We start from the raw sequence: 13,022 nt of genomic DNA, 5'->3' as shown, positions 1-13,022 counted from the left end.
GACCACCATCGTGAGGAGTCCAAGTGCGCACACCGCCTCAATTTGTTCATCGTCCTGGAGGATGACGACGACGCTGGCCTGTCGAGGAGGAATCCGACGAGGAGGAGGAGGACTACGCGGCTGCGATGTACCAGCACCTAGGCCTCGGTCGTGGCCGCCATTAGATTTAGTTTTTCTTAAAGAAAATTGTGGCCGAACTATGTATGCAATCGCCGAACGATATATTAAATTGTCTTTTTTATCAAATTCAAAATTTGATTTTTTATCGGGGTCTTTTTTTTTTTGTGCCTAGAATACGACTGGGCTGGACGCTGCATGGTAGACACGAGTGGAATGCTCTAACGGGCCATAAATAGGGTTTACCCTGCAGGAGAAAGGGAAACGGAAGCAGTAATGGGCCGCCGAATCCACGTAAAGGCCACCATGTTGTAGGCCTAGTTCCGTACGCCACTTCCTCTCTTTTCTCTCTCCTCCTTGTGTCGTGTCGTCGTCTCTTGGCTGGCTGGAATCGATCTCGCCCTCTCCACCAAACCCGACCACCCGATCCCCCGGAGAGCCGGAGAGGAGACGAGCAAGCCCAGGCGGCGTCGCCTACCGACACCATGCTCAGGGTCGCAGGCCGACGCATCTCCTCCCACCTCGCATGGCGCCCCGCCGCGGCCGCCTCCACCGGCAGGAGCCCCCTCGCCGGCGGCCTCCTCGGCGATGACTCCTCCCGCGACCACAAGCCGTGCTTCGCCGTCCAATCCCCCTTCTATGCCGCCGCCAGAGGTATACTTCCGTCTTCTCCCCTCCCTATTTCCGTCCATTTCTCCATCCGATCTAGGTAGATTCGATTCGGGTCGTGGGGATCCCACCCCTCTTCCTAGGGTTCTCGATGGCTTTCTAGTGGCCGATATCTCATCTCGCCAGGCGGATTCTTTACATGTTCCAGGCCATCATTCATCTTTCTGTGACTACTTCATGCGCGATTACCTTATGTGGCCCTGAATTAGAATCTGCTTCTTGCGGCGGGGTTGGATAGTTCAAGATATTATTAAGCTTCTTACTTTTTAGATTATTCAAGTTATGCTTTGGATTATTGTGGTGTCTTGTTGGCGTGCCAACAAGTTCTCATCTGTTCTTTGTGATGGCTGATGTCCGGATCGATCTAATTGGATTGATGACACAGCTCCTTTTTGTGTCAATTTCTTTCTGATATCATTAAATTCTTCTCTGATATGAAATCCCGTCAGTTCTCTGGGCCTTCTGTGTCCATTTTGGCACAAGTTTCTTCTTCTTAAAGTTATTCGCTGGTATAAAATTCTGTCAGTTCTCTGGATGCCTTATGCCCATTTTGACAGAAATTTCTTCTTTTCATCATTGCTGTGGAAAATTCAGTAGCATGGCGTTTTAATTCTCAAGTATAAAAATAAATCTTGTAAGTGGTAGGATTGGTATGTGGTAACATGTGCCTGAAATTCGTGAAAAAATTCTTTGCAGTAACACTGCTCAAGCAAAGTTAATTTAAATGTGGCTCGTTGTCGCCAGTTGATTTTCAACCTACTCTTGTATATTAATAAATGTTACAAGTGCTACCGCCAGCAAGGACCTTTGGGATGTCTCTATACTACCGTTCTCTGCATACATATCTTATATGAACATTGTTTTGAAATTTCCTTATGGCCACATACATCATATTAGTGTGACCGTTCTAGGTATTCCTGTTCTCTCCCTACTTCCCCACTAGAAAGTTAGTGTACGATTTATGTTTTTGGATGTTTGTTTGGTCAACTCTATTTTTTTTGTGCTGGATGTTTCCCTTCTGAAACCACTGTGTTCTTTTCATGTTATGAAATTGATAATTTCTAGCCAGAATATATTGTGTACTGATTCTGTCTTTGGTATCGAGTAAGACAGTTCTCTTTACTGATGGCGTGTTTACATCTTAATTTCTTTCTTATTGCGAACGAACTCCTTAATTGCTGCTGTCTGAATTATTGGATAGGATGCAAGCTCTTTAAGTCTGACCATTTATTAGAATAATGTTTTTGTAATATGTAGTTAGCTTGCTGTAAAACTTCTGCCAATACCTTTTTCCAACCATTTCTGAAATGTTTCACAAATGACAAAATACAGTGTCATATTCTCTGTTATTATAAGTAACAATGTTTATTTTACTATGTATGTTGCTGTTGAATTCTAGTGAGCTGCAGTAGTGTTTGGATGTACTACATTAGCTTATTATTTAAAACCTGGGTAGGAGGACATTTAGTCATTTAGTGTTATTTCTTGTTCACAATGCTCCAGATCAGAACGAATGCAGTTGTACACGACATATAGTGAATAGGAGATGTCATACAATGAACAGTTGCCATCATAATGTTGGATTAATCATGTAAAAACAGGTGCTTGTAATTCTGTGATCTTTTTTGATAATTCTGAAATGCAACTTCCATTTTATTTATGTTGGTTGAGATGGATATTTCATGCGGCATGGTCCAATCTTGCTTGTACTTCTTTCTAATGTAACAAGTTAGTTTTACAGAGACATAATAAATGCTATTGCTATTCTCATATCGGTTTCTTGTTTATTTTAAATTTCAAATAAGTCACCTATTTGCTTTCTTGTGCAGGCTTTTCGGCTGAAACTCTTGTTCCAAGGAACCAGGATGTAGGCTTGGCTGAGGTCCCTGCAACTACGGCAGCTCTGAAGAATCCCAGTGCAAAAATTGTCTATGATGAGTATAACCATCAGAGGTACCCGCCTGGTGACCCCAGCAAGCGTGCCTTTGCCTACTTTGTGTTGAGTGGTGGGAGATTTGTCTACGCATCCTTGTTACGTCTGCTCGTCTTAAAGTTTGTCCTGAGTATGTCAGCAAGTAAGGATGTGCTTGCCCTTGCTTCCCTTGAGGTTGACCTGTCAAGTATTGAGCCTGGTACCACTGTGACTGTGAAGTGGCGGGGCAAGCCAGTTTTCATCAGGCGCAGGACAGAAGATGATGTGAAGCTGGCCAACAGTGTTGATGTTGCATCTCTACGTGACCCACAGGAGGATGCAGTGCGTGTCAAGAACCCTGAGTGGCTTGTTGTCGTTGGTGTCTGCACTCACTTGGGCTGCATTCCCCTTCCCAACTCTGGGGATTTCGGTGGCTGGTTCTGCCCATGCCATGGCTCACACTATGACATCTCAGGTAGAATCAGGAAGGGCCCAGCACCCTACAACCTGGAGGTCCCCACCTACAGTTTCTTGGAGGATAACAAAATGCTTATCGGCTAAGATCACTGACCATAGGATTAATCTTATGGTGCTGTGCTGCCATTTTGTGTTGGTTTGACAATTCACCTTTTTGTTGCTCTGAGTATACCTTTGATGGGCTGTTATCTATCTGAGTGCAATGCTCTTACTAGCACCCGATAGTAAAGAATAATCTGCTGCTACTTTGGTACTGTTAATTAATTTCCAAAAATGTCTCTGTTTTCAGAGCTCAGTAGGAACGATCATATTGTAATATCTTAGCTGCCACTTTGAAGGTTATGTATGTTTTCAGTCAACTTTTTGTCAATTTTCACATGTGATTTGCTGTTATTGATCTGTATGAATGTGAGATTAACTAGATGAATGATGAATGTCCTGAACATTCTTATTACGTGCTGATGCTGCTGTTGATTGGGGTGGATATGTGGTTGCTGGGTGATGTGGCCGTCAACTCTTTATACCCTTCTGTGAGTTCATGGATTGCCCGGAGCTTAGGTGTAAAGTACGTTAATACATATAAGGGTGGCTGGATGAGGCATATACTTCCCAGTTTTTTCGATGCAGCATATGGAGTACTTCATTGATCCGAAATACTAAAGCTGCATGCCGTTGTGCTGTTGGCCTGAACTATAGGATCTCAAGTCCTCGCTGTTTTTTTCCCTTTCAAACTACGAACCATAACGGGATCAGTACCAAGATGTAAGTAAAACTGGACTAGTTACCAGTCTCGTCTCACACACATGGAGGTGGGCATGGGTCTGCCACGATATTCACAACGCTGGCATCTCCAGCGGGGAGATGGACACACCGTCCGTTTCTCTCTCAACCGTGTGGGACTTCGGACTAGCTATTTCTCAAGAGAGAATTCCTTATATGTCCTTAGCTGAAGTTCGCCATCCTCTGGCAAAAAAATTCTTCCTTTCTTGGTACACAAAGTGTGGTTGTTTTTCTTATTTAGCCCTACCGTCAATTTCGTTAGCTACTCCCGCTAAAAATTTCTTTGCTAGACTTGTATACCCCGAGCTGCAAGAAAATAAGGAACCACCAGCCTCCTCGACGGTCAACAGTGAGACAAGGGGCGCGTTTGGTTGCATGGGCTGCAAACCTACATGCATGCGCCAGCGAGATGAGAGGCATTGCGCGTTGCGAACGAGCCATGGGCCACTTTTGGCGGGTCGTTTGGTAGTCTGTGAGGCCTTTTGCGTGCTGGAGAAGGAACCCAGACCCCATCGTTTGGTTGCCCGTTTGCAACCCATTCTTCCCAGGTCGTGCAGCCCACAATCTGTTTGGTTACAGATAGCTCAGTGTTGTGGTAACCCCTTCACTTTGAGTGGTGATGTTACCCAGTACTGAATAACATCACACATGAGATTCAGTTCATCAGAAAAGATGTTGGTAATAGAAAACAACTAATACTTAGTGGACGATGCATCACGAACGAAGCAACTACTTCGTTCGTGATGCATCACAGGTTCGTCACGAGGGGTTAGTATATACCACCTCGAACAAGTTCATCATTACAAACCGGGGATCAGGTTGTAGCAAGTCCTAGCTAATGGAGGGATATAAGACCACCTCCCAAAATCAGCGGATCATGACGAAGGAAGCAGAAACACTAAGCAGGAAATGGAGCCAGGTCCTAAGCCAGCTCCTCCTCTCCGGTAATGCAGCTTACGGTAGACGGCATACTCGGCTTCATTGTCTGCAATGAAGTCGATAGCCCTGACCAGCAAGTTAGGCTGGAACAGATGCGCCTTGCAGACGAACCAGGGAGTGAAGATCGTCTTCATCTGAGCGTAGTTGCTGATCGGGAGTGCAGATGTACTGACGATGCTTCGGGTACCGCTGCAATCGACAAGGAACACCTGTAAGCGTACACAACATTGACATGTATATACTTTCAAATCTATGCAGGAGCTCAATGAGGATTCGTACCAGGATGTACTCGTCCGCCGCCCCTTGATCACCGCCGTAGAAGCAGCAACCAGCTTCGCTCCAATCCAGAATGCGATCGGATTTCATCTTCGTGATGACGCTCCACTTCGTCCTCCAGTTTCTGATGTGGTTGTACAGCTGAAGAGTGGTGACATGTACGCCGGCGAATGCAAGAACATCCGCGGCTACCTTCTTCATCTGCTCCTCCTTGAATCCCATGTTGAAGCAGACGCCGCTATGGACGAGCTGAACCAACCGGTTCAGCACAAACTCTGATAGCTCAGGTTTCCAAACCATGGCTGGTTTGCTTGTTATCAGAGATGGCTGAGCATGCACAGTTGGCGCAGACAGATCAGGGGAGCCTAAAGGTATGATCGCCTACATGACAAACACTAGCAGATCAATGAACTACCACATGGACATCCTTAAGCACTAGAAGATCTATGAACTACTAGTACCACGTCAAAGAACACTGAGGTAGGTAAGATCGGCCTTACAGTCAAAGGAGCCACACGCAACACCAAGGTAGGGGAAACAGGGACCCTGGCGAAGATGCAGGCAGCACCACCGTCCCAGTGGAAGATGCAGGCAGCACCACCGTCCCCGTCATAGAGTCAGATGGAACCTGGAAAACCTCCACAACCTCCACCGGCGACGAAACAATGTCCTACAATGGATTCGTTTAGACCCCGGTTGTGTACCCATAAGATCTAGATCTAAGGCTAGGATTTGCAGAAGCTTACCACAACGGAAGTCATCGACGCCGACGAAGAAGACGACCATCCTTCGCGGCCACTAGCCGCCGCCACAGCTGCCGTCGCCGCCGCAAGCCTCGCCGACCGTGCGGGTGAGGTAGAGCCGGCCATGTCGCTAGATCGGGGATGCTGGATGAGCTCGAAATGGGGGGAAATGGGGGATTTGGATGTGCCAGTGAGAGAGCGGACCCTATATACAGTGGCGAAAATTCAAGCGCGTTGACCGAATTCATGACGCCAAGATTTCGATGTCCCGGGTGAGCTCCCGCCATCTCCCGCGGTGGCTCTGCGAGGACGCCGTGTTCTCCACTTCTGCGGGAACGGGGGTGGCTCGCTAGAAATGGCTGAACCGGGCGTTCCTCCAGACCTGGCCCGAGGATGCTTTGAGAACCGGTTCCTAAAGAACGCGACGGCGACCAGGTAACCACCAAACGGACCCAAAAAAACTGAGCCAATGCGAGCCATGAAGCATGCAATCTACCAAACGCGTCCAAGGTGACTGCTGCACGGGCTGGAATGGACGGTGGGAGTAGCCGGGAAAGCTCTGTCCCATGTCCGGCTGTGCATAACCGAACCGAAATCGAAAATCGAACCGAAAAAAACCTAACCGCAACCGATCTATGATTTTTACAGTTTATGGTTACAGTTACAGTTAGTAAAATAGCAAACCGAAAGGCCTTCGGTTAATTCGGTTTTTAACCGAAAAACCGCGGTTAAACCGAAAGAAAACCGAACGTGTAGCCTAGCACAAAATTCCGATCTGTACGCTAGTCTAACTTCACTGATAATCTTAATATACAACCTGAAGTGAGTACCTTTCACGTAAGTTGCACTACCGTGGTCGTATGACCACGTGATTGCCTGTATGTGTAACCAGAGGTTGATAGTTCGACCCCTCTGGCCGTCAATTTTTTTGTTTTTTCTTTCCCTCTTTAGCGAATCCTTTAGTACGGTTATGCAAAATACATCCATATTTTACTTTGTTCGAAATTTCTTTACTTTTTGTTTTCCTCTCTTGCAAAATCTTTAGTGAAATATAAATAATGAATAATATGACCATAAAAATTAGTTTTGAATCTAAAATTCGCGTCAACTTTGGTTAGTTTGGTTATTACCGAAACCGAACCGAAGTTTAACAGTTATTACCGAAACCGAATCGTATTTTTATACATAATCGTATTAACCGAAGTATTGAAACCGTATTTACCGTATAACCAAATTAACCGAACCGAATTAACCATATTAACCGAACGCGCAGCCGGACTCCCATGGACAGAATCGGATGCTGCCGAGCCGTCGCAAGAGCTGGCCGTTGCGCCCGACGCCGAGTTGTACGCCTCGTTCCATATTTTGGCAGTGTGTGCGTGATTGGACACAGAAAATTTTAATCTGACAGTGTGCTAAATTTGCTTTCATCCCGGGTTTGTATGGCGTCTGTGAATGCAGTGGAAACGCGGCCATGTACGAGTAAAGCTAGCGGCAAGACAAGGCACGTACAAGCTAGCTAACAAGGCATCAAGCTAGCGGGATGATAGAGGCGTGTTGGCAATACCGTGGAGTCCATGTACGCGCGGCTCAACACGCCTCGGCGACGGCCGGCTCCGCCAGGGCCGCGCTGGCGTCGACCCTGCCTAGGCCATGCCTCCATTCGGCTGCAGCTGAAAGAAACCAAAGAAAACGAGTTGTGCGGTCTACCCCGATGTGCCTCATCGGGTAGGGTTCGTTATATTTATATTGTATAATGTTTGATTCCAATACAAATATATACAAACCGTATACGAGTATAATTCTAACACCCTCCCTCAATCTCAACTAGGGAAAGATAGAGATTGCGCTTACACTGCTCATACAACGGTAAGGGGAGAGGCTTAATAAAAATATCAGCAACTTGATCCTTTGATAAGATGAACCGAATCTGTAGTTGCTTCCGAGACACATGCTCGTGGACAAAGTGAAAATCAACTTCAATGTGCTTTGTCCTTGCATGAAAAACTAGATTAGATGACAAATAGGTAGCACCAATATTGTCACACCAGAGTATCAGAGGCCGAATTTGAGCAACACCAAGCTCCTTCAGTAATGACTGTACCCAAATAAGCTCAGCTGTAGCATTACCAAGTGCCTTGTATTCTGTCTCAGTACTAGACCGAGAGACAGTAGACTGCTTGCGAGCACTCCAGGCAATCAAATTACCTCCATAGAAGATTGCATACCCTCTCGTGGATCGCCTGTCATCCATATTGCCAGCCCAATCTGCATCTGAAAAGGCTGAAAGCAATGTAGAGGAGGATGACCGAAACAACATGCCAGTGTCAACTGTACAACGAACATAGCGGAGAATACGCTTAACAACTGACCAATGTGGTGTGCGAGGCTCATGAAGATATTGACACACCTTGTTCACCACAAATGATAAATCAGGTCGTGTCATGGTCAGGTACTGAAGACCACCAACAAGACTGCGGTACTGAGTAGCCTCCTCAGGAGAGAGGAAATCACCATCAATACCGTAAATGCGCTCAGAAGATGCCATGGTTGTAGTCACATGAGTACACTTCAACATTCCCGCACGAGTAAGAAGTTCAAGTGCATACTTGCGCTCTCGAAGGAGAAGACTGCCAGAAGAGGACGAGGACACCTCAATCTCCAGGAAATAATGTAGGACCCCAAGGTCCTTGACAGAGAACTCAGAGCAAAGCTGACTGATCAACTTGGGAATAGCAGCAGCTGTAGAACTGAGAACAATTATATCATCAACATAAATCAGCAGATAGACTGTAATATCAGAACGCCGAAGAACAAACAACGACGTATCAGTCACAGAAGGAGAGAATCCCAATGACCCAAGCACAGAGCTGAGACGTGCATGCCATGCCCGAGGAGCTTCCTTCAGTCCATATAGTGACCTAATGAGCTTGCAGTAATGACCAGGCTTATCAGGATCAACAAAACCAGGTGGCTGACGCATATATACCTCTTCATCCAAATAACCATTGGGAAAGACGTTCTGAATATCAAGCTGGCGAAGGTACCATCTGTGAGAGAGAGCCATGGCTAGCAACAGGCGAATAGTAGCTGGCTTGACCACATGACTGAAAGTCTCTTCATAATCCAGACCATAACGCTCCTTGTACCCCTTTGCAACAAGACATGCCTTATACCTCTTAATAGAACCATCTGCACAAAGCTTCACCTTGAACACCCATCGAGAGTAAATTAAATTCACACCAGAAACAGGAGGAACCAAGCGCCAAGTCTGATTTTCTTGAAGAGCAGAAAATTCAGTCTCCGTAGCATCACGCTAGTGTGAAGTGCGAAGTGCTTCTTTGTAATCACGAGGCTCAAGAGTGTGCTTCAGTGCCGCATGAGCTGCAAGTACACAAGTCCAGGCAACTGTACCACCAGTGCGCTTTTTAGGATGATGTATACCGTGTTGCCGTCGTGTCATAGGTCCAGCAGGCGGAGCAGAAGGCAGTGATGTGACCACTGGCGTTGCTGTAGAATCCGCATTGGAACAAGATGGAGCTGGCGCTGAAAGAATTGAGACGGATTCGGCCGGCCGACCAGGCGCTGCGGGCGAAGCGTCCTCGTCAGGTGCGGCAGACATGCAGGGCGAAGCGTCTGCGTCCTCGTCAGGTGCTGCAGACGTGCAGTGCTGCAGCAGGCCATGCAGCGGGACAGGCTGCGGGGCAGACAGCGACCCACGCTGCTGCTCGCCATGCAGCGACAGCTGCTGCGGGGCATTGATACGTCTCAAACGTATCTATAATTTCTTATGTTCCATGCTACTTTTACGATGATACTCACATGTTTTATACACACTTTACATCATTATTATGCATTTTCCGGCACTAACCTATTGACGAGATGCCGAAGAGCCAGTTGATGTTTTCTGCTGTTTTTGGTTTCAGAAATCCTACAAAGGAAATATTCTCGGAATTGGACGAAATCAACGCCCAGGGTCTTATTTTTCCACGGAGCTTCCAGAAGACCGAAGGGGATACGAAGTGGGGCGACGAGGCGCCCAGACCACAGGGCCGCGCGGCCTGGGTGGGGCCCGCGCCGCCCTATGGTGTGGGGCCCTCGTGCCTCCACCGACCCTGCCCTTCCGCCTATTTATTCCCTCCGTCGCGAAAACCCTATTACCGAGAACCACGATACGGAAAAACCTTCCAGAGACGCAGCCGCCGCCAATCCCATCTCGGGGGATTCAGGAGATCGCCTCCGGCACCCTACCGGAGAGGGGAATCATCTCCCGGAGGACTCTACATCACCATGATCGCCTCCGGACTGATGTGTGAGTAGTTCATCCTTGGACTATGGGTCCATAGAAGTAGCTAGATGGTTGTCTTCTCCTCATTGTGCTATCATGTTAGATCTTGTGAGCTGCCTATCATGATCAAGATCATCTATTTGTAATGCTACATGTTGTGTTTGTTGGGATCCGATGAATATGGAATACTATGTCAAGTTGATTATCAATCTATCATATATGTGTTGTTTATGTTCTTGCATGCTCTCCGTTGCTAGTAGAGGCTCTGGCCAAGTTGATACTTGTAACTCCAAGAGGGAGTATTTATGCTCGATAGTGGGTTCATGCCTCCATTGAATCTGGGACAGTGACAGAAAGTTCTAAGGTTGTGGATGTGCTGTTGCCACTAGGGATAAAACATCAATGCTTTGTCTAAGGATTTTGTGTTGATTACATTACGCACCATACTTAATGCAATTGTTTGTTGTTTGCAACTTAATACTGGAAGGGGTGCGGATGCTAACCCGAAGGTGGACTTTTTAGGCATAGATGCATGCTGGATAGCGGTCTATGTACTTTATCGTAATGCCCTGATTAAATCTCATAGTAGTCATCGTGATATGTATGTGCATTGTTATGCCCTCTTTATTTGTCAATTGCCCAACTGTAATTTGTTCACCCAACATGCTATTTCTTATTGGAGAGACACCACTAGTGAACTGTGGACCCCGGTCCATTCTTTTACATCTGAATACAATCTACTGCAAACATTGTTCTTTACTGTTCTTCGCAAACAAACATCATTTTCCACACCATACGTTTAATCCTTTGTTTACAGCAAGTCGGTGAGATTCACAACCTCACTGTTAAGTTGGGGCAAAGTACTTTTATTGTGTTGTGCAGGTTCCACGTTGGCGCCGGAATCCCTGGTGTTGCGCCGCACTACACTCCTCCGCCAACAACCTTCACGTGATCCTTGACTCCTACTGGTTCGATAACCTTGGTTTCTTACTGAGGGAAAACTTGCTGCTGTACGCATCACACCTTCCTCTTGGGGTTCCCAACGGGCGTGTGCTTGACGCGTCATCAGGCATGCATCGACCCACGCTGCTGCGGGGCATGCATCGACCCACGCTGCTGCTGCAGGGCGTGCTGGTGCTGCTGCGCTGGAGCGACCACTGATTGAGCGGGGCAGAGGTCCGAGGCGGAGGCGGGAGTGGCAGGCGCAGAGCCCGAGGCGGGGCAATAGCCATACATGGTGGCTTGCGGCTCGGCTGGCACAGAGCCCAAAAAAGAGCCAAGCTCGGTGGGAGGAGTTGTGCATGGCTGCACGCAGCCCGAAGCGTTCCCATGCAGCCCATGATCGACGTGAGCGTCCGGTGTTGGAGTGAAAACGTCGAGCCGACTCCCGCGTCCGATACCTGCACCATGGTCAGCAAGCAAGGGAAAGGCATGTGCAACATCCATAAAGCGGTCAGCTGAAAGTAAAGATGACTCCGACACAGGGGGTAGATCATGAGAGTTGGGCCTGTTGGCAAAGGGAAAAACGTTCTTGTAAAAAATAACGTCCCTAGATATGTAGACACGACTAGACGGAACATGAAGACATTTGTATCCCTTATGAAGAGAGCTATAGCCCAGGAACACACACTTCTTCGAACGAAAATCAAGTTTATGATTGTTATATGGTCGAAGGTGTGGCCAGCAAGCACACCCAAACACCTTAAAAAAGGTATAGTCAGGTATTTCATTGAGAAGTTTCTGAAGAGGTGTTTTCATCGCAATGGTGTGACTAGGAAGCCTGTTATTGAGGAAACAAGCTGTAGAGAAAACATCATTCCAATAACACAAGGGAACAGATGCATGTGCTAGTAAAGTAAGACCGGTTTCAACAATGTGACGGTGCTTACGCTCGATGGTGCCATTTTGTTGGTGTGTGTGGGGACAAGACACACGATGTGAGACACCCAAGTTAAGAAAGAAGGGATGAAGCTTCTCATACTCCCCACCCCAATCAGTTTGTACATGAATAATCTTTCGATTCAGGAGACGTTCAACATGTTTTTGGAACTGGAGAAACACAGCATAGGCATCAGATTTATGTTTGAGTAAATAGAGCCAAGTAAAACGACTATAAGCATCAATAAAACTCACATAATAACGATGTCCACTAACAGAGGTCTGAGCAGGGCCCCAAATATCAGAATAAATAATCTCTAATGGAAACTGTGTTACACGAGTAGACAAGGAAAAGGGCAACTGATGACTCTTCCCTTGCTGACAAGCATCACAAACAGACTCAATTTTGTTGAACTCATGTGTAGATAGTAACTCATGACTACGAAGAACATGCTGAACGACTTGTAATGCTGGATGTCCTAGACCTTCAAGCAACAACTCAACTAGATCAGGTAACCAGGTGCGCTTCGAATCAATAAATTTTCGTCCACACCCACCCACCCTTCTCCCGGTTCGACGGTGGAAGCATCAACACCACTAAAAGTGCCATCCACGTCATCTATCAGATCCACGGGCGGCAAAAGCTCGGACGTGATGGCAAGGAGCAACTTAGGTCGGCATCAGCAACTAGCAGCAACGTATCTGATCGGGTGCCCCAGCACTCTAAGCCTAAGAAAATCGACAACGAGTGCGACGACGATGCACAGACACATTTGGTAGTACATAACAATGTATGACTTTTCTAGATTAGTTTGACATAAATAATGAAGTTTTTTATTTTTTCAGAAAATATGGTACATGGAGGTCGAGCTCCATTTGATGTTTCTATCAAAATTTCGGAAGTCCCGACTTTCTGATTATTTCTGGTCAGACGTGTTCTTTC

At 46.8% G+C, this 13,022-nt stretch overlaps 1 protein-coding gene across 1 annotated transcript; it reads left to right on the top strand.

The window, feature by feature from the left end:
- Nucleotides 1–472: 472 nt before the first annotated feature.
- LOC127334640 (cytochrome b-c1 complex subunit Rieske, mitochondrial) lies at nt 473–3,534 on the top strand. Its single transcript, XM_051361158.2, has 2 exons — nt 473–771; nt 2,616–3,534. The coding sequence occupies exons 1-2, from the start codon at nt 603–605 to the stop codon at nt 3,257–3,259; spliced, it is 813 nt and encodes a 270-aa protein (XP_051217118.1). The 5' UTR covers nt 473–602; the 3' UTR covers nt 3,260–3,534.
- The last annotated feature ends 9,488 nt before the right edge of the window (nt 3,535–13,022 follow it).

This window comes from Lolium perenne, chromosome 6 (genome assembly GCF_019359855.2).
Source record: "Lolium perenne isolate Kyuss_39 chromosome 6, Kyuss_2.0, whole genome shotgun sequence".
In the NCBI taxonomy this organism is placed as follows: domain Eukaryota; kingdom Viridiplantae; phylum Streptophyta; class Magnoliopsida; order Poales; family Poaceae; genus Lolium; species Lolium perenne.
Note: the sequence above shows the minus strand (reverse complement) of the source record. Positions and strands in the feature narration are given on the sequence as shown.

Excerpts from the sequence above, each read along its gene's own strand:
- LOC127334640 (XM_051361158.2), top strand. The coding sequence starts at position 603 with ATGCTCAGGGTCGCAGGCCGACGCATCTCCTCCCACCTCGCATGGCGC. Across the intron at positions 772-2,615 it reads CTTCTATGCCGCCGCCAGAG|GCTTTTCGGCTGAAACTCTT; the intron begins GTATACTTCCGT and ends TTTCTTGTGCAG.